Raw genomic sequence first — 24,990 nt, 5'->3', positions numbered from 1 at the left:
CTCGGCTGCTGAAAGCAGGTATCTGGTTTGTTTGGGCTCTATAATTGTAACACTGTTGCGGTCCTGCTCACTCCAGCTCTGAGATCCTGGCTGGCTGAAAGCAGGGATCTGCGTTTGTTCTATAATTGAAACAGTGTTGCGGTCCTGCTGGCTGAAGCCCGACTGGCTGAAAGCGGGTTTCTGGGGTTTTGTTTAGCTTCTATATTTGTAACAATGTTTCTTAAATTGCAAGCTCAGAGGCCAGCAAGGCAGGCGGGGAACGTTGGCTTCCTCCGTCAATGAAGCAAGCAAGCCTCCTGTTCACTTCAAGCTGCCTGGCTGCCGGCCGCCATCTTGGTTGGCAGTTAATTTGCATATCGCCCTGATTAGCCAATGGGGAAGGGTAGCGGAGGTACGGCTAATTACCATGTTTCTCTATTATTAGATAGGATTGTTCTTGATCTTATTCTTAATCTTTTACATTGGAGCTGACTGACTCATCTTGTTTTTCTAACCAAAGGGCAAATTTTAAAGGACAGATAATCAGTAGATTCAAGTACAGTCACAAAACAAATAGAAATACAACGATACAGTGACTAGGAAACAGAGAACCAGTCCAAGGAAACGTGGGAAGATGGGAAACAGCAGCGGAAACAGTCCTGGCCATTAGTTAGTTCCTACGGCCATGGCGCACGCTGTGTGGTCAGATCGTCTACAGTCGTAAGTAGTCAAGGGTTAGTGTTTCCAGTCGATTCCTAGTTAATCAATTAAAATAGGAGTTTTAGTTCTTAAAATGTTGGTCAAGCTTTTGTTAATTGGAAAATACTTTCATAGAACCCTCCCACTTCACAACCTTTGGCCTTTGCATAAAAGTATTTTTACTGGAAGAAAAGACTTTTTGCCTTTTAGGTGCTAGACTTCCTCATTTTGTTCTTACTAGAAACATTTTGGTGATTTGATTTGTGAATTTGGGCCATAAACCTATGGGAGGACCAGTTTAGTTTGCGATTACAAAATCTCACATTCTTACTCTCCCCCGTTCTCAGAGTGAGTGGGCTGATGGGTGGTGGTAGAGGTGGGTTTGGATTTCAATGGCAGGGGTGAGGGGAAGCAGCCCATAGGCCAAGCTCGGCTCAGAGCCTGTTTTGTGGTTTTATTGAAACACAGGCCTACTCATTCATTTACGTATTGTGTGTGGCTGCCGTTCGCTACAATGACAGAGTTCAATAGTTTTGACAGAGATTGTGTGACCTGCAAAGCCTAAATATTTACTGTTTGGACTTGGACAGAAAGGTTGCACCCCTGTTCTAGACCACCTATTCCTGGAGGACTCGTTTGCGTGACCCCTATCACTCAGAGCCTTTGCTGTGTCCCTCGCTGTTTCAGTGTAAATTAAATAAAATTTAAAACTCGTCGTTTGTAGTAGCCACATTCCAAGTGCTCAGTGGCTGCATGCAGCTGCATTGGGTAAGGCAGGTCTGTAGCATGTCCATCATCCAGAAACCTCTGGCCGCCCTATTGAGCCACTTGGTGTCTTTACTGTCTCCATGGACAATCCCTGATACTGTGCCTATTTCTTTCATCTGGACTTTTTTTCCTCTTTTTTTTTTTTTTTTTTTTTCCTGTCTTTGTAATTTCCTTCCATCCTCTAAGACTTAAGTTGGAATCCCAGTGATTTAAGTATTAACTCTATTACTTTCCCACCGTTCCGTGTGTGTCTCGTCCAGTTCCCCAGGAAGGTGACACGTCTGTAACGGCCGGGACTGTGTCCTCTGTGGCCCTGCTTCGTGCCTTGCAGTCATGCTGTGTCACTGTGTTGTTTTGCTATGTGCTGGCTCTCCCTAATAGTGTGCAATTATTTCAGTGTCCCCCCAGGTGTAACGACCTGTAAACTTTAAAAACAAGCCACACAAGACAAACAAGATGGGCGAGAAGAAGCCAGAGCCTCTGGACTTCGTGAAGGATTTCCAGGAGTACCTGACCCAGCAGACCCACCACGTGAACATGATCTCGGGATCAGTGAGCGGGGACAAGGAGGCAGAGGCTCTTCAGGGAGGTAGACTCACCTAATACTCTCACTAGCTCCCTTTTTATAAATACAGTCATGCTTGTCATTGCTGTCCACACCATTATTCCCTTATGTGAGTCATTGTGTTTTTTCCTGCAAAGATACAGGGCAGCTTTCTTTCTTTCTTTCTTTGAACATGTCAGCTGTTTGTGAGTGAGCCCCCAGGCTTCACATGGCCGAGCGCCGCTTCACGGTCTCAGACGATGAGGGCGCTCGTGTCATCCCTGTCCTCCAGCTTCTCTGACTGACAAGAGACACAGGCACCCACTCAGTGCACAAAGGACCAGCCATTAGGGATTCTGGGTTAGGCCTGAAACACGGGGGATTTTGGTTTCTTCTCTCAAAACGAAGAAAGGGCGATGTTTAGCCACCCGGGAGGAGAAACTAGGACAGAGAAAGCAGCTGCCCACTGCAGACAGACTGTTTGTCTAGTTTGCTCACCACACACTGGAGATGGACTCTGACCTCACTCAGGCCCGCACACCACAGCCTGTGAGCCCCTCTGGACTGCCAACCCTTTATTTCTGTATGACCTGCAAGCTAAGAGTGGTTTCTACATTTAAAGATGGTTGGAGACAATTAGAAGAAGAAGGTCATAACGTGAAAATCATGAAATTCAAACTTCAGCTTCCGTAAATAAAGTTTTATTGAAATACAGCCACACTTGCTTGTTTACATTTTTCTGTATCTGTGCTACAACTGCAGAGTTGAGTAGTTGTGATAGAAACCTTGTGGCCCCACAGCCTGAAGGATTTGCTGTCAAGCCTTATAGGAAAAGGTGCCTGGCCCCTGACCTAGATGGTCTATGACCTTGTAGTCGAGGGACCAGCAGCTGAGACCTGGGAGCTGGTTAGAAGTGCAGACTGTCAGGCCAATCCACAGCTCCCCGAGTGATTCGTACATACATTCAGTTTAGAGAGTCCCTTGGGATAGCAGCAGGAGGGAGGGAGGGAGGGCGGTGCTGAGCCCCGGGCCTCCGGTGCAATGGTGTTGCTGGATGTTGGACTTGCACCAGCAGCAAAATCACTTCTCTTCCCTGGGTGGAGTGCCGCTTGAGTTCCTCACGGCAGCGCTGCTGCCTCCTGGGGATGGGGTGGAAGGGCTTTCCCTGGAAGCTGTAGGAATAGCATGTCCCTGCAGACACTAGTGTGCAGGTTGCTGGGCTGGGATTGAGGGCCCAGGGCTGTCCCCAGCATTTGCTGGTTTTCCTGTTATGAACGCTTGCCCTGTTTCCTTATACAAAGAAGTAGTCGGATTAGGTTAAGAGCCAAGAGCCAAAGACCTTTTAGCTCACAAAGTCCTACAGTTCCAGCATTCAGAGGAATCTAATACAATATTTTTATGTGCTTAATTAGAATATTAGGATCCTAAATGCAACCCAGAATCTAGGACATCTGTACAACCGAGTGGAACAGCGCAAAACGCAGCATTGATCGGTTTAGGCTAAAGGAAGCAGAGTAGGATCTGGGGAGATTTTCATGACTTCCAGTTACATTTCTAGAAGTGGCTGGAAACTTACACGTGTATCTGCGTGGTCACTACTTACTCCCCTCTGTCTCCTCTCTGTCAAACAAGGGTAGCACCCTGATCTCTTCTACAAACGCATGGTGAGGACTGATAGCATTTGTGAGTAAGCGCAGTAAACTGTGATCTTAGGAAAGGTTTTGTGCTACTTCAGACTAAAATGCTACATTGAGTTGCCTCTGAGATGCATACTTTTGCTGTTCTTTGTTTATAGCCGGGACAGATGGCGATCAAAATGGACTTGACCACCCATCTGTTGAAGTTTCCCTGGATGAAAACTCAGGAATGTTAGTAGACGGCTTCGAAAGGACCTTCGATGGGAAGCTCAAGTGTCGTTATTGCAACTATGCCAGCAAAGGGACAGCCCGGCTTATCGAACACATCAGAATCCACACAGGTAACAGAGCGGGCGAGGCGCGTGCTTCTGTGGAGGCAGGAGAGGGGCCAAGGAGGGCAGGCTGACCTGTGGCATAAGTAGTTCTGATAGTTTAAAAATGAAGGTTGACGTAAGGTTTGAATAAATGGGAAGTACTGTATTTTTACAAAGTGATAGCATAACAACATGCACCCAGGAAGTGAGGCCCCTTGTAAAGCTTCCCCTTCCTCGGCCATCTTTCTCCTGATCCAGATCATCTCTCAACCTCTGTCTTGCCATTTCTCCCCCATTTTTCTTTTGAAACAGGTGAAAAACCTCATAGATGTCACTTATGTCCATTTGCCTCTGCTTACGAGCGTCACCTGGAAGCCCATATGCGTTCCCATACAGGAGAAAAACCATATAAATGTGAATTGTGTTCCTTCCGCTGCAGCGATCGAAGCAACCTGTCCCATCATCGACGGCGCAAGCATAAGATGGTGCCAATCAAAGGTGCGAGGTCTTCCTTAAGCAGCAAGAAAATGTGGGGCGTTTTACAGAAGAAAACCAGCAACCTGGGCTACAGCAGAAGAGCACTAATCAACTTAAGTCCGCCTTCCATGGTGGTTCAGAAGCCAGACTACCTTAACGACTTCACCCATGAAATCCCCAACATCCAGACGGACTCGTATGAAAGTATGGCGAAAAGCACCTCATCTGGGGGCCTACCCAGGGACCCCCAAGAACTCCTGGTCGACAACCCCCTCAATCAGCTCTCCACTCTCGCAGGACAGTTGTCCAGCCTGCCCCCCGAAAACCAGAACCCCGCGTCCCCCGACGTCGTGCCCTGCCCGGACGAGAAGCCTTTCCTGCTGCAGCAGCCCTCGACCCAGGCAGTGGTTTCTGCCGTGGCCGCAAGTATTCCTCAGAGCGCCTCCCCCACCAGCCCCGAGCCTCGGCCGCCCCAGAGCCAGAGGAACTACAGTCCCGTGGCCGGTCCAAGCAGCGAACCCAGTGCCCACACAAGCACCCCGAGCATAGGAAACAGCCAGCCGAGCACGCCCGCCCCGACCCTGCCGGCCCAGGACCCGCAGCTCCTGCACCACTGCCAGCACTGTGACATGTACTTTGCCGACAACATCCTCTACACCATTCACATGGGCTGTCACGGGTATGAGAACCCTTTCCAGTGCAACATCTGCGGGTGCAAATGCAAAAACAAGTACGACTTCGCCTGCCACTTTGCACGAGGGCAGCACAACCAGCACTGACCGGACAGCACAGTGCTCTGTCCCTGGTTGTGACTTTATGCATCTTTTAGTTTTGTTTATTGTTGGTTTTTGTTGGTGGGGGAGGACCCATCCCTATATGCTAATTTAAACTTTATACATTGTATTTATAGAAAACAAAGTTGACAATAGAAACAAATGTTTTCCTTTTTTTTTCCATAAAAGTTTGTTCTAATTTATATATTAGAACAATTAGACACATTGGTGTCTGTTTTTTCCTTTTATTTAGACTTTGATGATTGAAGTGCAATCTTAATCTTACAGGTATTCATTTAAACTCCCACATTTAAGGTCCATGTAGACTTCAGAGCTTGATCCTAGTGGTGTTTCACTATATACGCAGCTAGATGTCATGTCTGCCACATTTAAAAATGGTAGAATAAATCACTTTCTCACAAACTTTGTTACAACTTATTTCCATGTTTAGCAGAAGAATTGCCTTTAAAATTGCTCTTTAGATAGTTGAAATACTATCTAGTTCACTTAGTTTAAGTTGAATTGATAGTTTCAACTGAGAGAAGTAAAGCTATTTCAGTAAATAGTAAACCTTTTTCTTTTTTTCCATAAGGGGGGATGTAAAACAGTTATAGTAAACCTTTTTCTTTTTTTCCATAAGGGGGGATGTAAAACAGTTAATTCTTTTAAAATTAAAGCTATAAAAATTTGAGAGGAATGTCCTGAAATGAAACAAGGCTTTACATTGAAAATGGAGCTTAATATTTGAAAACCTGTTTATTTAATCTCGTTTAGAAATGCACCAATTTGCCATTGGATTCATCTTATTATACTTGTAGTGTATTTTAAAAACCACAAATACATGAGAATGCTGGAAATGTCAGGTGATTACCTATGAAGATGCCTTTTTTGTTCTTTTAGTTTGAACCTTGTATTTAAACGCTTTATTCTGACGTCATTACTGTCAGGTGAGCTTGACAAGGACATTGAGTGTCTGTTCTCCCTCCTGTTCCTTTGATGACCAAAGAGGTAAGTGACCGTCCCATCTGGTTCCCGGAGACAGTCCTTCACGGAATTCCGCGCCCTGTTTCCTGCCTCCGGCCTTGCTCCCATTTCTTGTCCATAATTTCTCAGATGTGTGTATAGGAACACATGGGAAATGGGATGAAGTATATTTTTAAAAATGAAACACATCCAAAACGAATTCTTCTCCTCTTCAGAATTGGCCCCTTAGAACACTTAGTGTGACTTCAAGTTGTGATGCTCGTTGCCGTTGCACCAGTCTTTCCTGTGCGGCGACAGAGCCATGGAAGCCGATTGCCTCGACACCTAGTGGGAAAGGACTTACCGTGTGAAAGTAGGTACCAGATGCAGACAGACAGATTTAACTTGTTTACAGAAATAAGACGTGCTCATTAATCTAGAGGAATTTTGAATAGGAGGCTGCTGTTGATATATTGTGTAATAACTCGCTTACCTGAAGAGCGCTTGGTCAAACAATAAACTTACTGTTTCTAACTGTTGGTTTTTGTGTGCTTTGCAAGCATTTTACTTTTAATTTGGTTTAAAGCTTGGAGTGTTACTCATCGGGTTTGTAAAGAGAACACCCTAACGATTGAGCATTTATTAACCAGACAGGACCACTACTCCTAAAGGGAGATGTTGAAGGCTTATGTCCACAAAAGCCCTACATGCCAAGGGAATGGATCTTCTGGCCCCAAATGCTAGGAAGCCTTTCAAAGGAGTTCTTGTGGGTGAACGTTCCATCTCAGCTCCTCTCAGTTGCACTGCTCAAAGCAGCAGCACCTCAGAGGGTTTCTCCAACTCGACCTCTTTCCTCAAAGCTGAGGCTCCTGCGGCCAAAACCTAGTCCTGCTTCGCTCCGTTGCTTTGACCACTCGGACCAGGGTCCGTGCCGCCATTTCCAGACGCATAACTTCGCCCCTTTTCATTTATTCCCACAAAGCACGAGGTTGCTTTGGAAGCTTTTATTCAAATAAAAGCAATACGCAAAATAGAAAATGCAGGTTTTCGTGAAATAAAAGGAAGAACTCTTGTTAAAACCAGTTTATTAACTGTATTCTGGGCCAGATAGTGACAAATATATTTTTTCTGACAACTAAAGATAGATGTTTTGAAGGTGCATTTTACTTTCAATGTAGACATTTTTTCATAATTACAAACTCGAATGTATGACTCTTTTCCCTGAGACTGGGCGCAGTTGGTGTAACAAAGGCCTGATGCCTGGAAGTCAGTTACGGCTCAATGCACGGCAAGTCCTGGAAGCGAATCTGCCTTAGGTGCTCTGTAGTGTTTTGTTTTTGAGAAGATTTAGGGTTTCACTTAAATCTGCGTTAAATGTATCTTCCATTAAGTATTGAGTATATTTATCCCATTTTATATTTAATCCTGTTTTATAGAAATGAGGTGTTTGGAAAGTTTAACATGCAATGTTTATAGTATTTTGCTGTTAACAGGCAATGTTCTGAAAGAATTTATTTTTGTTCAGTGAACATAAGTTTAGATTTTTAAAGTTGGTAGGTAATTTATCTCCACTAATATTTTTTTAAGAAACTGTGAAAAAATTAATATGGAATAACTTTATTTCAGATTTTACTAATGTAGTATGAAGCTACAACTTCTTGAAATTCAAGTAAAGGCTAGACTTCTACTTTGAAAAAATTCTATTGGGTATTTTCCAGTGCTATTTCATTTTAGAAAAAGCTGTTTGCCATTCATCTGCAGAACTATTTGATAAAGGGAATATTGCTAAATAAATGTTCAGAAATAAACCTCATTTTAAATTCTAAAAAAATATTTATCAAATGGCTGTATTATTTTTTTAAATTCCCTAAGGATTTTTTCACTAAATAGTTTTAGAGGTTATATGATTTCTAGAACATGTTTTTGTTAATATGTACTTTGATGTAAAGAACATACTTTGTATGCAAAACGAGTATGATTGCAGAAACTTGTCTAGGGATTGCAGAACGAGACCAATGCTGAAATGCCGTGCCCAGTGTGTAGTTCATGTTGTGCAAGAAGCTTTGCCTCTGTAATATGTGAATAAAAAGTAACACTTCCTAATGTTTGCCATTCTTTTTTGAGAACTAGGATCCAATTAACTTTTTAATTAAAACACAAGGTTTATGGCTACATTGTTGGAATTTGTAGAATGCCTTACCCATAAGTAGCTCTGTCACATGGCTTAGAAACAAAAGCTCCACACACCCACATTGTCTCCTTTCTAGTTTCTTCGCTTTATTAAAGATCCTTGCAGGGTGCCTCCCGCCCCACCCAGCCCTGCGGTCCGGGCACAGCAAGGAGGGAGGCAGCCTCTGAGGCTCTGTCATCCACGTCACGTGCGACGGGGATGACCAGTCATTTCTGTTAACGGATCTTAATTTTTATGAACAATAAGTCTGGCAACTCCTGTCATTGCCCTAGAGAATATGCAGCAATACAAAATTGTAGTCAGTTTGCGAAATCTTCACCAAAATCAGACCTTTGATTGGAAATGGAGACGTTAATGCTGCTTTGGAAAGTACTTCTGCACGAGGCTGTCTTTCTCATCATGAAAAAGAGCAACCACGTCGGGGACGCCCAGGGCCCGCGAGCACAGGGGTGCCTTGTGGCCGAGCCTCAGGTCCCGCAGCAGCTCTGCTCGGAGCTGGTTCAGCGCCGCCGCCAGGAGCTTCAGGTCTGGAGGCCGCACGCGCGCATCTAAAACCAAGAGTCTGGGTCACGGGAGTCACACCAGCGGGAGAGCCACTGGGTTACTCAGACAAGCGGTCAGACCCCGTACGTACAGCTGAGCTGGTGGCACAGACAGAAGGTCCCGTTAATGTGACACAGCAAGTCCTTTAAGTGACCTGCTATGAAGTTGCTGAGCAGGGAAGAAGCCTGAGGGGGGGCTTGTTGACGAGAGCCGACCTCACTCACATCCGTGAGCTGACAGGCACTGGGGCCTGAGACAGAAGGACCGTCCGCCTTGGGAACGGCTGCTACCCAGCACGCTGTCCTGCGGCTTCCTACCGGATGGAGCGTCTGCCCGTCAGCCCACATGCAGTTTCCATGCGAACGACAACGCAGTGGCTGCAGTACACTCATACCTGCACCCAGAGCCCCAGGCGCAGAACTGCGTCATCTCCAGCTATCACCTTCCTGCTCCCCTGCCCCCTAACCCCCCAACCCCCCACCAATGTGGTGGCTGAGTCTAGATGTCCCTGTCCTGACGTTTCCGGGCCTGGGCTGCCGTGGCCGTTCTTGGGCTGCTCTCCTTCTGCATAATGTGCTCGTGGTTCGCCCATGGAACGTGCATCAGCGCTTCACTCCTTTCTATGGCGAACGGCTCACTGTATGTGATGCCACATTCTCTACCGATGGTTGTCCGCCGATGGACATCTGGTTGCTTCCACCTGCTGGCTCCTATGAATGCTGCTGCTGGGAACGTGTGTGCCTCAGAGTGGCACTGCTGCCCTAGCTGGTTTGGCTCAGTGGATAGAGCATTGGCCTGCGAACTGAAAGGTCCCAGGTTCGATTCCGGTCAAGGGCACAAGGGTCGATCCCCAGTGGGGGACTTGCAGGAGGCAGCCGATCCATGATTCTCTCTCATCATGGATGTTTCTCTCCCTCCCTCTCCCCTCCTCTCTGAAATCAATACAAATATATTAATTTTTTTAAAAAAGAGTGGCACTGCTGGGTCCCATGGTAACGCTGCCTATCCATTCCTGCGGCAGCCATGGGGCTCTGGCCTCACCACCCTCAGCAGCACTGACCTTGCTGGCTCCGTGTCCTGGGGCTGCGGGGGCCCTCGCTGTGTTTGATTTGCATTTCCCTGGTGGGTAACGATACCACACGTGTTCACAGAACAGAACTACCCACATACCTTTTGCTTCCTTCATTGTCTCAGAGACAATCCTTCGCAGCGTCTGATCAGCTTGGTGAAGCATGTTGGTTGAACAAATAATTCTGTCAGTTTCCTACGTGATAGAGACACTGTGGTGAGAACGGGTGTAGTTCAGAAAGGGCCTGGCTGCCTGGAGGCGGGAGTGGTCTGTTCCTCCTCCTCCCGGAGGGAGGCTCTGAGTGAGATGCGTCCCGCTGGAAGCCGGTCCGCCCGGGCAGGGGGGCGGGTGAGTGTCCACTGATGGGCTCGCGGGGAAAACACGAGGCCGGCGCCCAGTGCCTGTCAGTCTGTGTGAACAGCCCCCCCACCCCCGCCCCGGCAGTGACCCACACAAAGGCTGGATTTCCAAAACTGGAGACCGGCCCCCCCAGGGCACCCACAGTCCAGAGGCCAGGCCCCTTCCCCCCGGGCTCGTTTTACATTTGGCTCCAAAAGACCTTCCTACAAAAGGTGGCCCCCCTCACACTGGCCCTGAGGGGAGACTTACCTTCTGCTCCGAGTTGTCCTCGACACAGTTCACGGGGTTTTCCAGAGCAGCAAGCAGCAGGCCGGTCAGCTCGGGGCTGGAGGAGAGGGGGTAGCACAGGTCACTGTAACGAACACCTTCACCTGCGGCGGGGCGGGGGGCCCAGTGCCTCCACGCGGGTGAGGACTAGGCCGCGGCTGCGGAGAAGCGTCAGCGCAGGGCTGCCCGGAGGCGCCGGGGAGCAGCTACCTGGCCGTGGCCGAGCACGCGGGGCTCCGCACCGTGAGGCTGTTGTGCTCCCAGGCGTTCTTCTCGGGGTTGGGCTCCTCCATCTTCCCCCCCATCAGGCGGATGGTCTCGGCGGGCAGCGCCCCCGGCCGCTGGCCATTCCTCTGTATGCAGGTCTCCAGGGGACAATCTAAAAAGAGCTGGCAAAACCCCAGCGAGTCTGGAAGCAATGGGAACCCACAGTCACTGGCGCCCGCTTTCCTAAGCAGCCACTGGTGAAGGGCACGCTGCGCGGGGAGCATCCAGCTTTGGGAATTGAGTCAGTTCCCTGGGACCCTCCGACCCAACTGCATCTCACTGAACACAGCGATGGCTGATTTGCAAATCAATGAGTGTGTGTGTGAGTGTGTGTCTGTGTGTGCGCGTGTGAGTGTGTCTGTGCGTGTGTAAGGAAATGCCTCACTTACACTTGCGAGCCAGCTGGTAGACCTCGTATCTCATGCTTCGGTAATAGAAGTTGTCATCTAAAATCAGAAGCAAAGGCCCGGACGCAGCGGTCGGGGTCGGGAGGCAGTGGGACGGGCCCTCTGTGGCGGGAGGCAGCAGGGCCTGGCCCCGCAGGCAGGTGACAAGCGCCTCCCACAGGGCCTCCGTCCCACCGGGCGGTGCCGACAGCGGGTCCCCGTGCAGGACGGCCCGCAGGAAGCATTCCAGGTCCTTCAGCAGCTCCTGGCGCAGCGACTTCCAGCGGGAAGGCTGCAAAAGACCCAGAATCGCAGCTGCCGTGGCTGTGCGCCCACCTCGGCGCCACCCGCCCCACAGGGTCATTGCGCCTGCGCCACCCAACCGCTGGGTGTGGCCTGAACGCACTTCTTTCCTTTCCTTTTTATTAAATATGTGTTTATTGATCTCAGAGGAAGGGAGAGGGAGACAGAGAGAAACATCAATAATGGGAGAATCATGGATCGCCTGCTTCCTGCTGCCTCCTACTGGGGATCCAGCCCAAAACCCAGGCCTGTGCCCTGACCAGGAATTGAACTGGGACCTCCTGGTTCAGAGGTCAATGCTCAACCACTGAGCAACACCGGCCGGGCACAACTTATTTTCTCATGCCTCCATGTCCTCCTGTAAAACACCTCCTCGGTGACATGAGCCCCTGTGAATCCTCTTGGACGGCCGTGCAGGAGGCAGCGGGACCTCCCTCGGCTGTCCCGACCCTGGTCCTGTGCAGACTGGGGCTCCACTCGGGCAGGGTGCGTGCTGCTGAGGCATTTGCCTGCACAGCTCAATGTCCCTGCGAGGCCCCTGCACACCCCACCTCCGGCAGAGGGCCTGGCACCCATAGATGCTCCAGAAATGCATCTTCAGTAACAGAGTGAATAAATGACAAAAAGCTGCTACCATCCAGGAGAAAGAAGCCAAATCAATGCCCTGCCACAAAGACTGAGTCTGGCTACGCTACAGCTGGTTTACCGTGGAAACCAGGGAAGGTGTGGGCAGAAAGAGGGTCGTTAAGGCCCTGGGTCAACGGGGAGAGAGGGAAGCAGATGGAGGTGTTAGTGGGAAAACATTCACAGCTGTGCGGGTTTCTGTGCATTTGAGCCAAACTGTGGACAATGGCCGGGAGGAAGAATCTCAAGGGACTGGGATAGTGCTCCGGAGAACGGCAGCTGTTCACCTGTTTTGTACGTTACAGTCAAAGGAGGAGACATAAGGGGGTCACAGGAAACCCATCGCTGATAGATGAGGAGGCGGAGAAAGCGAAGGGGGGGGCCTCTGGGATTGGGTGAGTGAAATGATGGACGCGTGCTTCTTAACACAGGTGGGTGCAGAACAGTTAACAGTCCAATTAACACGACAATAACATGAGGGAACTTGTGGTCTCCGCCCTGAGGGGTCTGGAAAAAGGAAAGTTACAAGTTACTCTGACATATGCAAAAAGGTAATCGGCTCAATTAAAGTATAGATTGACCTTATCATTTAAGATACCAGCCTAGGACACGACTACCTACCATAACTGCTTTTAGTTAAAGTTTTAATTTCAGACCATCCTTTGGTGACTTTAGGTCTCTGAGTTTGCAAGCCCGCCATGCCGGCCTTCCCTGAGCTGGTCAGGTGAGCATGTTGCCCCTTCTCCATCCACAGGGGGAAGAGAATAAATGGCTTGAGATACATGTCATCTGTGCTGCTCCAGGGCTGTGCGGAGCTCTGACACAGCTGTGAAGCCAAAGACCAGGACAGGAGGTCAGGGTTCCTCTGCTGCCTGCCTGTCCGTACCGTACCACGGCACCGAGACCGCAGCACCTTCACCAAATCCATCAGTGAAACTCACTAAAACTAAAGACAAAACTAAAGAAGTGTGATACCCTTTCATGCGCCTAGAGGAGCCCACGGCCCCTGTTCCTGTGACACAGAATGAGGAAAAGCCCAGCGAATGCAGCGTCCCGACCACAACGTCCAGCTTCCTGCAGCGCGAGACGCTGTCATCTACGTGAATCCGTGCGGCCAGGACCTGCTACTGTGTCCGCCTCACAATGAGCCAGGAAGGGGGAAGTATGGAACTTCGCTGGCGTGGTCCACACTTTTCCATACACCAAATGAGCTGTATTTTTGCATATATACAAATAGACTGACATTGTCAGGGGATCAGCTATAATTATAACAAATATGAATCATGCTCTGTTAACAGAGATTGTTTTGATTGAAGAAAGCAAATTCGAGCCTGACTGGGAGTTGTAAAGAGACCTGGAGCTCCCCTGGAAATGCAGCCTATTCCCCAGAAAGATTAGCAACCTGCTGCACCTGAGGCACCACCCTCTGCGCACCCCCAGGCCATTGGGAACCCCCCGCAGAGCCTGTAACGGCCCTTTCTTGTTCCTTTTCCCACTTCCCCACGTAATCTTTGTCCTTCCCAATATAAGCGCTGGCTTCTGGGGGGGCAGACGGCACATTTCTGTGGTGACCTGCTGTGCTCACACGCTGCCGGCAGGATTGGAGTCAACGTTCACGTACGATTCAACCCCGGCTCTGCTTCAGTGGCTCAGGCAGTGACAGGCAGCCACTGACTGTCCAGTTATAGAATCACATCCTAGTTGTATCTTATTTACGTGAATTCATCTTCTGGACAAAAAGGGGCCACGTGCTCACCTGACTGACTGAGGGAAAGGCCTTGTAAACTCAGAGACCTACAGTAACCACGAAGGACAGTCTGAAATGAAAACCTGTTCATGAAAAAGCAGTTTACAGTGGGGCCTTGACTTATGAGTGTCCCGACTAACAAGTTTTTTGAGATACCAGCTGTCTCTCCGCAGATTTTTTGCATTGAGTTGATAGAGTAATTTGAGTTAACGAGCTCCTTAACAAGCTTGGTCTCAGAACGAATTACACTTGTAAGTCAAGGCCCCACTGTATAGTGGGTAGTCAAGTTCTAGGCCAGTATCTTCCCTGACAAAGATCAACTTCGATCTTTACTGACATCTAAGATAACACACCTGTGAAATATCTAGGTAACTTGTAACTTCCTTTTTTCCGGACCCCTCAGGGCACAACAAATGGCCTGGGGCAGAGACCACAAATTCCCTCATTATTGTTATGGTGTTAATTGGACCACTGACTGTCCTGTACCCACCTGTCTATCATTTTACTTTTTACCCAATCCCAGAGGTTCCAGCCCATCTTGCTTTCTCCCATCTCCCTCATCTATCATGTAACCCACTTAGGTCTCCTCCTTTAATGGTAATTTACAAAAATAGGTGAAAAAAACCACCGTTCTCCAGAGCACTATCTAGATACATTGAGATTGTTCTTCCTGGCAACTGTCAACAGTCTGGCTCGAATAAACACACACAAATTCTTTACAGTTTGAATGTTTTTGTTTTCTTCTACATTAACAATCTACATTCAGGCATAAAGGACAGAAATAACTACCTAAAGTATTCGGAATGTTTCAGCCAATGAGGATCTGCTCTGGAGTGAGCCTGAGATGGGGGCGTAAATCTACTCTACCCAGAGGTCTCAGCTTTCACATGCCTCTCCCAGGGGTGCACCTCACTGCAGAGAGCAGAGGTGAGGGTTTAAAGAGGAGTATGTGCTTGGGACATACAAGTCGGTCCCTAAATACAAGCCATTCATTCGCTTGGCCCCACCCTCCCCTTTGCCTGCAGAGGCAGGTTTACCCAGAATGAGTGAAGATGGAGCCTCTTCATCGTCCTGGGAGGGACCCTAGCAATTTTGTTACTTACCTTGTATTCTTTTAAAAATATATTTTTATTGATTTCAGAGAGGAAGGGAGAGAGAGAAAGAGAGAGAAACATCAATGATGAGAGAGAATCATTGATTGGCTGCCTCCTGCACACCCCACACTTGGGATTGAGCCCGAAACCCGGGCCTGTGCCCTGACCGGGAATGGAACCTCCTGGTTATAGGTCAATGTTCAGACCCTGAGCTACATCAGCCAGGCTTGTATTCCTTTTTCTTAAAAAGGCTTCCCCAAAATGTATACACTTTAAGGCCCACAAACCTGCACTCTGGATGTTAAACTGGCTGTGGTGGAATTTTTCAGAGAACACGGTTCCCAAAGGATCTTCAAGAGCCTATTTGGCCTGGAGATGTCCACCTGCTCGCTGACTTCAGAACCTGACCCCGTGGGAGCCCACTGAGGAGGATATACACACCTACCTGCCCCACACGTACACAAAAGCCTCTATAGCAGCGGTTCTCAACCTGTGGGTCGCGACCAGGGGTCGCCTAAGACCATCGGAAAACACATATATAATTACATGTTGTTTTTGTGATTAATCACTATGCTTTCATTATGTTCAATTTGTCACAATGAAAATATCAGATATTTATGTGACAATTCATAACAGTAGCAACATTACAGTGATGAAGTAGCAACGAAGAGAATTTTATGGTTGGGTCACAACATAAGGCACTGCATGAAAGGGTCGCGGCACTAGGAAGGTTGAGAACCACTGCCCTAGAGTGAGTTACTCTAAGATGGACAATACACACCTGGCCCGCCCGGGCACATAAGCCTCTAAACTACAGTGAATCATGCTTAAAACGCAGTACTCATCCCCGCTGACACCGCCCGGCCCTCGGACCCAGCACCGCTCCGCCCTGGGCTCCGCCGCCCACCCGGTCCCCCCTGTCCGCAGCACAGCTGGTGCTTCCCCGAGGCCCCGCCCCCGCGCGGACTGACCAATGGCCGTGCGTCCGCCTCCGCCAGGAACGCGTCCGGCATGACGTCATCGTAGGCGACGACGCCGACGGCCCAGCGCCGCTCGCGCCGCAGCCGGTGGGCGAGGGCCCGCGCGAGGGTGGACTTGCCGGCGGCGGGCAGGCCGCAGAGCACGCAGAGCCCCAGCGGCCGCGGGCCCTCGCCGCGCGCCGCCCGGGCGTCCTCGCCGGCCTCCATGCCGCCCCGGGAGGCCGCGCGCCGCCGGCAGCGTGGCGTCCGGAGCCGCCTTCCGCCCGCGCTCCAGCTCCCCCTGGCGCCGCAGGGCGGGAAAGAGGCGCGTCTGAACCCGAGTGACCCGAGGCGTCGGCGGTCGGCGTGCGGTCTCCGCGGCGATGCGGCCCCCAGCGCCAGGGCATCTCACGGGCCGGAGAGAGGGATCTTCGGTTAGTCGTCCTCCCTGCCGGACGCCTGCGGGCCTCGGGGACTGCTTCCCGCCCGAGAGAGTCGCCCAAGAGACTGCACCGCTGCCCTGCGGCCCGGGGAGCTCAGTGACGGCGAGCCCAGGAACAGGCGCGGAACTGACCGTCCGGCCGCCAGGCTCCGCGGCCCCTCCCGGTCCTGATTGACAGGTGGGCGGGCAAGTAACTGTCAGTTGCGCCTTCAGCCGCGAGGGGGCAGCCGGCAGGCGCACGCGCTACTCTGGGACTAGTTCTCGCCCCTGCGGAGCCTGAGGCCCCAGCTGCTGGGTTTGCGGCCGGCCGAGCCGGAAGTTGGAGGGCGTCGTCCGCTCCCCTCCGTCCCGCCGGAAACCCGAGCTCCGGAAGAGAGGTTCCGGGGCCTGGCCTGGCGGTGGCCGAATGGAGACCGACACTGAGGACCAGCGATCGGCCAGGCACCCGACGCTGGCCTCTACCTGGGATGCCGCGTGCGGGGCCCTGGGCCGGAGCCTCCGTGTCCACGAAGCCCAGGACTCGGACTGGGATGAGCTGCTGGCGCCGCCTGCCCCGGGGTGCGCTGGGCCGGCAGGGACGGGTGGCGGCTCCGCGGCGAGTTGTGAGGGGACTTGGGGCCGAGAGGGGAGAGCGTCGGGGCCCGGGGTCCGGGAGCCCAGCTGGGGGCGGGCTGTGCGGGAAGCCGGGCCAGAACCGCGAGGGGTGGGGCGGGGCGCGGGAGGGCGGGCCGGCTGCACGTGGGGCGCGGGGCCTGGACTCGGGGTGGAGACGCTCCCGCCCTGTGTCCGCGGGTCAGCCCCGCAGGCCCGGTCCACTCGCACCCGCCTCTGTCCCCCAACGAGCAGACCCTCCTGGGGCCCAGGAGGCGGGAAGTGTCCCCCCCGGGGGTCGCCTCCTCATTTGGAAACAGACTGTCCTCTGTCCGATCTGCTCCGGCCCTGTGCACAGGCAGGTGCCCTGAGCGCCACATTAAATAGGAAGCCATTCCGGGGGCCGAGCAAGATGCCCGTGATCAGGGGAAGCAGGGGACCCGACGTCCCAACACCCATCCCTCACGGGGACATTTCCCCAGTGTTTTGTGTTTTGTTTTGTTAGGGGGGGAGGGGGGGGGGAGAGACAAAGGGAAACACGCGGATTGGCTGCCTCCTGTGCCCACCGAGCTGGGCCTGGGGAACCTGCTACCAAGGTCCATGCCCTGGACCCGCGACCCTCCAGTCCCGCGCTGATGCTCTGCCCGCCCAGGGCACAGGCCCGGCTGAAGCGGCCATTTCTCTGTGAGTCTGTGCTGAGCAGCTGTGGGCTGTTGGAAGGTGTGTGAACCCCAAAGGCTAACGGAAGTGAATGAAATGCCAGCCCGGGGTCCCATCGGTGGGTTGGCGCTGTGTGCAGAGGCCGACACTGATATTTGTCACTTTCTCTGCAGCCGCGACATGGTGATTCTGAGAAGGAGCCAGAAGAGCCCAGATGAAAAGCCCTGCTTCCTCTCCCTGAGCTGTGACCCCAGTGGAGGTGAAGGAATCGTTTCTGTTGGCATTTTAAGTTCAGCAAGAAATATGGAAGTGTACTTAGGAGAGGAGTACTGTGGCACCAGTAGGGGCAGGAGTGTTGGTAATGTGCTGGATACCAGGTTTGTGACTCCCCCTGTGCAGCTTCTTCTCAGGGAGGGTTTCTGTGTCCCAGCTCTGGGAGCTCCTGCTTCTCTGACACCGGCCTCAGACACTAGGGGGAGGAGCGAGAAACACCCGCAGCCGTGGGAGTTCAGGCCTTGGGGGAGGATCCCAGGACAGTCGGGGTCAGCCCTGGTGTGTTAGCAGCTGGAAACTGACAGCTGGTGGACGGGAGCTGAGCTGGCCAGGGTCCCAGCCAGTGCCTGGGAGAGGCCTCTTCTCTGTGTAACTCACGGGGTCTGTTTTCCAAACGGTCATCTGTCCATCAGGCGGGACTGTGAACATATCTCCTTGAAGGAAGCCCTGTCCAAACAGTGGGCAGCCAGCACTGCCAACCGGCATACTTAACCCTCGGCTACGCTTTCAGATTTTTTACAAAGAACATGTCCTACCCTCTCTTTTATGTCACTCAAAATAGGAACTGTTTTATGTACCATGCAGGTTGGAAGTAGTAGATGTGTTTATGGAGCTTTAAAATATGCTTGTGCTACATGATGACACATTGGTTATCAAATTCAATTCTTTCATAAGCTGCTAAGTGGCAGGTGTAGTCTGTCCTCCCTGCATTTTCCTTGGAAGCCACCACCCCTCCCACCTCACCGGGAAAACAACTTCAGGACAAGCATTGGCCTGGAAACCCTTATTTTCAAATGTGACCGTTAAAGGTGACAATGTGCCCGGCTGGTGTGGCAGGTGGTTGAGCATCGGTCCACCCATGCGCTGGGAGGTCACCGTTGGATTCCTGGTCACGGCACATGCCTGAGTTGCAGGCTCCATCCCCAGTAGAAGGCAATCGGGAGGCAGTCGATCAGTGATTCTCTCTCATCATTGATGTTTCTATCTCTCCTCCCTTCCTCTCTCTGAAATAAATTTTGAACATTTAAAATAACTTATCAATTTTAAAAAGTGATATTGTGTGAAAATAGTCAATTTTTATTTTTTATTTTTAGTGAACATGAAAAGATTATTTTGTACAAAAAATGTCTAAAATTGGAGTCCGCTGCACATGCTTGTAAAATAAAGGTAAGTCATTACTAAATTGGATCTAAGTTGAAAATCGCAGTTGTTTTTGTACTGTGCACGTTTATTTTATGTTGGCTTAGTAATCCTGAATGCTCTCCCTTTCAAATTGGACCACTTGTTAGCTACAGCAACGCCATGTCATGTACAGTGTTAATACAGTTAATGCTGTTGTGCTCTTCAGCTTTGGAAAACTCAGTTAAAAATCAGGTTTATTTTGGTAAAAAATGTAGGTGCCAAGAAAACCACAAGCAGAGTTGGGACCAAAATACCAAGAAAAAACCCAGGTAGAGGAGTTTCAGACCAGGGCACCAGGAAGTTAGAGATGGGGCAGGCCAGGGCCTTCACCGTGAAACAGAGTCGCAGTGAAGTTGGGTGAGGTGGTCAGCCTGGAGGCGGGGCAGCGAGCTGGAACCCTGGCCCCGCCTGTCCTGTGGGCCGGTCGCTGATGTCCCACCGCTTAGCCCCAGCCTGGTGGGCAGTGCTGGGGGCCGAAGGAAAGAAACCCTTGGGTGGTTTCCATCCCTGAAGTCCTGTGCTTGCTGTTACTTACACATGACAGGATTGGTTGTTCCAGGATGTGTCAGAGGCATATTCACGATCATGGCTTCTAAAGTCCTTTAAACAAGTGATGCACTCATTGAAGACGTGTTGAGTGCCCATTGATGCCACATACTGTATCAGGCACTTAGGCGCTAGCATCATCAATTAAATTGGAACAAAGCCCTCCTGTTAATATTACAGCGGACCGGACATAGTAGGTTCAATGTGCAAAATAGGTTCCGTTTGATAGTGAGAAAGTGTTAGGGATTAAGGAGCAGGAGAGGGATCCTGTGGAGGTTGGAATGTGGGTGTGGGAGTGTAGGGAGGTGTTGGCTTACTGGTTGATGACAGTGACGTTGTTGGTGCCGCTGAGGTGTTGGATCCGGGATCTGTCTTCAGCTGTGGTCTGTGTGATCCCTGGGTGTGTGTGTCTCGGAAGGTGGGTGTTTCTGTAACTTCTGTGGAGGGACGTGCAGTGCAAAGGGCGTTTCATTCAGGGAAATCTTTGGTTTGTATGGAGCTTCATCTGGGCCAATCATATATTAAAGTTAAAATAAAAATAGTAGGGATGCATGTTTTTTAGCACTTTCTCAATGGTAGACACTGGAAATTTTAACACTGATCGTCGTCATAGCAACCATGTGAAACACTGATCTCATCGCAGCAACCACATGAAATCGATTTGCTCCTGACTCAGGTTTGGCATCTGCGCACACACACACACACACACACACGCACATGCACACGCACACACACGCAGAGTAGCCTTTGCTGAGCACCTGTCTGAGTCTAAAGCCTGTTCCCTTCCCACTGAGCGGCTGTGTTGTCCGGACCACAGGGAACGTGGTTTGGTTTAAAGTGTGGACAAAATGGGGCAGCATAAAGCATTGCACAAAATTTCTCTGGCCGGCCCTGCTCTGTATTAAATAATATTAAAGCAACTTGCAGTACATTAAGCCGTCAGATTGCTATGGTTTATCTTTGATTCCTCCTATAAGTATGTAAAATGTTATTTTACATGTGATTGTGTAGTTTAAATTTTTTATGTAAATGGTTCTGAGTAGTTTTTAGATGATAACTATTCTAGCGAAACCTAAGTGAACTTTTAGACTCTTGACTGCTTCACTGTTACTTCGGTCACAGCAGGAAGTGACCTTAAGTAGCGGTTGTTGTTCCATATTGTTACTTTCCTAACTTCTGTTTTATGCCAGTTGCTCTCCTTCGGTGAAAAGCCGTGTGTGTTCGTCAGTAAAGTTGTGGTGCACGTGCAACCCATCCCAGCAACGTCTCCCACAAGCTCTCCTGCTCTGGGGTCCAGGGTGGACCTCGAGAGGGTCCACGCCATGGTGGAGGCCATGGGGTCCACGCTGTCCCCTGGAGCTCAGCAGCTGATGAGTATGGTCAGATTCCAGCAGCAGGTACGTGGAGGGGCTTTCTTTCCAGACGCCTGTAAACAGGGTGAATGGTGGCTTTTTATAAGGACACCAGAGGCTCGGTGCACGAAATCATGCACAGGTGGGTCCGTAGGCCTAGCCTGAGATCAGGGCCATCGTCCGCCCGCTCCCCAGGCCCCAGTCCCGCCCCGCCACCCTGGTTCCCCGTGGTTCCCCGTTGGCCATTCAGCTATCGGAGCCTGCGGGCTTGCGGGAGGGACCGAGAGGTGGTCAATGCACCTCATAGCGACTGGTCGATTGGTTGTTCTGGTCGTTATGCAGTTACGGTCGCTGGCCTTTTATTATATAGGATGGGGTGATTTAAACTTTCCTTTGCACTTTTATTATTGCTGTGACCAATCTTTCCTTACTGATGGAAAATAGGCTGTGTAGATCTAGTCTCTGGAAAAAGTATTTTGTTGCAGAGTTCACAGCTCTCCAGGAGCTCCCTGCCTCCCTCCCTCACTCATTTCACTCGTGTTGATGAGCAGCTGCTCAGGGACTAAGGCCCTGCTTGGCTCCTGTCGCCGCTCCAGGCCAGTTCCCTGCAGCCTGTCTTCAAGGGTCTCCCGAGTCCCGAGGCCCTGGGGCCGTGCGAGGGCGGGAGCCGAGGAAGAGGAAAGGCTCGCGGAAGGGCAGCGCTTCTCCAGGCCCCTTCTCAGGAGGAAGGCGGGTCAGGCAGGTGAACGGGGGGTCAAGTTCAGATGGAAAGAGTGTGACTTAAATCTCCAGGGCCAGAGGAGCAGGGCGTGGCTAGGACGGCAGAGTGCATTTCTCGGCCGTGTGTCCAGGTTTGGGGTGTTTGTTTGTTGGTTTAATTCCAAATATAACGTGGCTCCTTTGCCGTGGATTCAGGCCTTTCAGAAGGACAGTGAGTGAATAAGTGCTCCCCTGCGGCACCCGCTTCCCCACCTGCTGTGGCTCCTCCTGGCGGGTTCCCTGCATGTGGACCGCTTACACGTCCGCCCACCCAGCACGTGTGTTGTAACCTGCTTTCCCCACGCCGGGCTAACTCATTACATATGGGGACATGTGGGGAGCCCCCGGGGAAAGAAAGAAGAAGACCCCAGTACTTCTTCTTTTAAACAAGCCAATGAAAGACGTCCTCCTGGGGGGCGGCTGTATTCATGGAGCGATTCCTGCAGGACAGGCCTGGTTCTCTGGGAGTGCTCAGTGTTAGCACAGCAGCTACGGAACGTCTCCTGGAAAATGCCGGGTGAGCCGGGTCACCCCTCACTGCGTGTAAACTAGGATGTTCCATGAGCAGGACTCCTGCTCTGTGGGTGGTGTGAGCAGGCTGTTCAGGACCTTCGGGGTGAACGTGGGCGGGGCCAGTCCTGAGGGCCCTGGGCTGTGAGGTCCCAGCCACTCTCTGCTTTGCTGGTGCCTGCGGCTACTCGTTTTTGAAAGTTTTCTAATTTATCTCTTGTGCTTGAAGTTCAGAACTGCAGGCTTTGTGCTTGCGTTAGCGATGTGGAATGATGGGGTGGGAACCTGTATCAAAGTGCCTGCGTATAGTTGTCATTTCATGTTACTGACTGAGGGACGGGCCCCGTTTGCTGGGAGAAAACATATGCAGTGGAGTTGAGGACCCAAAACATAATCTATTAGCCTCCAAACGACTGAGGCAGACAGCTCAGAGGGAGCTCGTGTTCGTCATGGAACGTGTCTAGTCCTTGCAGGCGTCACAGATTTCCCACCGCACAAGCGGGCAGTGTGTCACCAGCCGGGCGTCTCCATGCCTGTGGGTGCAGGGACATCCTCAGGTTGGCGACCACGTGGGAAGTGACAGGTGATACTTAATTCTGTGGACACTACCCATTCCTGTGACTCGGTGGGGAGCCCACATTTACTTCCATAGTCAGGAAGGAACTGTTAACTGCCAGTGCTGTTGTACTAAGTGTGCTGGTATTTGTTTTAGCATTTTCTTGAGGAAAAACCACAGTCAAGTGATGACAAGCCCGGACTGGAATGGGGTCGCCGGGTCGCGTCCTGGTTCCCACTCACCAGCTGTGCGGCCTGGGCCGGGTGACCTCCAACCTGGTCCCCTCAGCTGCTGATGGCAGTCATGGTGGCTGCCTGCATAGGGCTGTGTCGGGGACCCAATGGAGAATGGCCGGGGCCTGATTCTAAATTACCACAAACTTTCTCCGGTCATTGCTGTTCACAGCCCTATTCCCTGTTCCCTCAGCGCTGCATTCCCCTGGGGGAGCAGCTGCAGGCGGTTCTGGGGAGCGCTGCCTCCAGGCGGGTGCTGGGCCTGTGGGCCTCGGCGCCCTCGGGAACCTGCGACAGGCCGACCTGCGCACCTGTGCCTCTCAGAGCCGGGCTGACTTCGGGACGCTGGACAGAAGACGTGACAGCTCCCGGGGATGAGAACGCACGGCCCGCCGGGGGAGGGAACCCCGCACCCCTCGGAGAGTGGGACACTGCGCCCCAGAGCCATCCTCTCCCCGAGAGGGACCTTCAGCTCGCCGCGGCGTCTTCCTTACCAAAGAGGCCGAGTGACAGCCCCGCGGCCCCTGCTCCTGAGCTGCTGCCCCTCCTCCAGGACGTGTGCGGGCAGGTGCGCCGGCTCCGTGTGGCTCAGAGCGCCGCGTGGCTGGGACACGGCCCCACGCCCAGCGAAGGCGGCCTTGGTGGCGGGTAAGTCTTTGCCTGCGGACTCAGAGCGGGTGAGGGGCTGCATGGGAAGCAGCAGGCTGTGTGTTGCTGCTGGTGGTCTGGTGGCTTTTGTTGCCGTTTGGAGGTCCGGGTCATGTTTGGCCTTTAATTCCCTTTAGGATGGGAGAGCCGCCCGCCTGCTCCTACTTGGAAAAGATTCTGTCCAAGAACCTGGAGCTGATGGAGAGGAGGCTGACGGACTACCTGGACGAGCGGCTGTGCGCCCTGCAGGAGCACGTGGATGGCAAGGTGGCGCTGCTGGCCCACCTGCTGCAGACACACCTGCTGCAGAGCCCCGGCTCCCCGCCCCCGCCCCCGCCCCCGCCCCCGGGGATGCCGCTCACGCGCTATGACTCTGCGGACAGACTCTCCAACGGAGAGAGATAGGCGCTCCCGTGCGCCGTGCATGCGGATATTTATTACATATTTATTACAACGCGACCCAAAGCTCCGAGCCAGTGTCGATGTCATTGGAGGATCAGCATCCTACTTGCATCAAGTGACCTCAGCGTTCATTCCCTGTGCTTGTGACGTGACCCCTGTGACGTGACCCCCGGGCTGCATGAGAGTGGATGACCTTCCTTGTGCTTGTGACGTGACCCCGTGCCGAGTGTGAGCGTGATTGGGTCAGGAGTTATTTTTGTTTGCAGTTATTCACTCTTACAGAGATTTGTGTCCCTCAATGTTGTTTTAAGTGTTTGAAATTTTTAAGTCTCTCCCATGCGGTGTGTTTGATAGAAGTGTATTTTTATCTATGAAAGACCTCATTTCCTCATCTTAGGAGGGAGAGAAATAGTGCACTGAGGATTTGATAGTTGCTTTTCTCTTTGGTTATCTGTAAGTCGGAACCTCTGTGCTCACGGACTTGCACTGGCGCTGCTCCCTGAGAACAGGCGCAGGTCGGCCCTGTGTGCCGCCGGGGGCGGTGGTGATGGCGCTGGCTTCCTGTGTCGCGGTGACGGGAGGAAGGTCCGCGTCCCCTCCGTGGAGGTTCGTTGCTGGAGATTCGCGTTGGACGGGACGCGAGGCAGTTACCTTGTTCTATCTCCATCCATCGGGAAGCACGGGACCCCTGGCCGCGCTGCCTGTCCTCCCGCACCCGTGCTGGGTGTGAGCGCTGGGCGCGCCCTGAGGGCGGCGTGTTCGAGGAGATGGCCGTGCTCGCTGCCGGCTTCGTCGTCAGGAAGTGTAACGATTGCATGTGCTGAAGGGGATGTATTTGCTTTTAAAAATAAATGCGTCCATTTTGGAAACCA

At 51.7% G+C, this 24,990-nt stretch overlaps 3 protein-coding genes across 7 annotated transcripts in view; 2 read left to right on the top strand and 1 right to left on the bottom strand.

Moving 5' to 3' along the window:
* Window positions 1-8,257, top strand: part of IKZF5 (IKAROS family zinc finger 5) — a 15,118-nt gene extending 6,861 nt beyond the window's left edge. For all 3 annotated transcript variants that reach the window (XM_070432044.1, XM_070432042.1, XM_070432043.1), the window contains 3 exons: window positions 1,844-2,035; window positions 3,786-3,968; window positions 4,254-8,257. In XM_070432044.1, coding sequence (XP_070288145.1) covers window positions 1,903-2,035; window positions 3,786-3,968; window positions 4,254-5,197 — 1,260 coding nt within the window. In that variant the 5' untranslated portion in view covers window positions 1,844-1,902 and the 3' untranslated portion in view covers window positions 5,198-8,257. The remainder of the gene's footprint in view (window positions 1-1,843; window positions 2,036-3,785; window positions 3,969-4,253) is intronic.
* Window positions 7,210-16,641, bottom strand: PSTK (phosphoseryl-tRNA kinase). The gene is made up of 6 exons (XM_070432045.1): window positions 15,977-16,641; window positions 11,241-11,529; window positions 10,795-10,993; window positions 10,567-10,642; window positions 10,059-10,152; window positions 7,210-8,893 (listed from the first exon to the last, which is right to left on the bottom strand). Exons 1-6 carry the CDS (start codon window positions 16,190-16,192, stop codon window positions 8,697-8,699), a joined length of 1,071 nt encoding a protein of 356 aa, XP_070288146.1. The 5' UTR covers window positions 16,193-16,641; the 3' UTR covers window positions 7,210-8,696.
* On the top strand, window positions 16,082-24,990 carry LOC139021634 (ATPase PAAT-like). 3 transcript variants are annotated; one of them, XM_070432038.1, is made up of 6 exons: window positions 16,089-16,964; window positions 17,831-18,034; window positions 19,025-19,097; window positions 20,849-21,055; window positions 23,262-23,716; window positions 23,854-24,990. In XM_070432038.1, the coding sequence occupies exons 1-6, from the start codon at window positions 16,813-16,815 to the stop codon at window positions 24,119-24,121; spliced, it is 1,359 nt and encodes a 452-aa protein (XP_070288139.1). In that variant the 5' UTR covers window positions 16,089-16,812; the 3' UTR covers window positions 24,122-24,990. The 3 variants fall into 3 exon arrangements, with proteins under 3 accessions (XP_070288142.1, XP_070288139.1, XP_070288141.1); XM_070432040.1 differs by having other exon boundaries at window positions 16,092-16,584; XM_070432041.1 differs by lacking the exon at window positions 20,849-21,055 and having other exon boundaries at window positions 16,082-16,964.

Source organism: Myotis yumanensis, unplaced genomic scaffold, assembly GCF_028538775.1.
Source record: "Myotis yumanensis isolate MYYU_CA2020_CCGP unplaced genomic scaffold, mMyoYum1.0.hap1 SCAF_13, whole genome shotgun sequence".
NCBI classification, from domain to species: domain Eukaryota; kingdom Metazoa; phylum Chordata; class Mammalia; order Chiroptera; family Vespertilionidae; genus Myotis; species Myotis yumanensis.
Note: the sequence above shows the minus strand (reverse complement) of the source record. Positions and strands in the feature narration are given on the sequence as shown.

Coding starts and splice junctions, on each gene's coding strand:
- LOC139021634 (XM_070432038.1), top strand. CDS start 16,813: ATGGAGACCGACACTGAGGACCAGCGATCGGCCAGGCACCCGACGCTG. Junction 18,035..19,024: donor GGTAATGTGCTGGATACCAG/GTTTGTGACTCC, acceptor TTTTATTTTTAG/TGAACATGAAAAGATTATTT. Junction 19,098..20,848: donor CACATGCTTGTAAAATAAAG/GTAAGTCATTAC, acceptor GTTTTATGCCAG/TTGCTCTCCTTCGGTGAAAA.
- PSTK (XM_070432045.1), bottom strand. CDS start 16,192: ATGGAGGCCGGCGAGGACGCCCGGGCGGCGCGCGGCGAGGGCCCGCGG. Junction 10,994..11,240: donor CTACCAGCTGGCTCGCAAGT/GTAAGTGAGGCA, acceptor CATTGCTTCCAG/ACTCGCTGGGGTTTTGCCAG. Junction 10,643..10,794: donor GCGTGCTCGGCCACGGCCAG/GTAGCTGCTCCC, acceptor CCTCTCCTCCAG/CCCCGAGCTGACCGGCCTGC.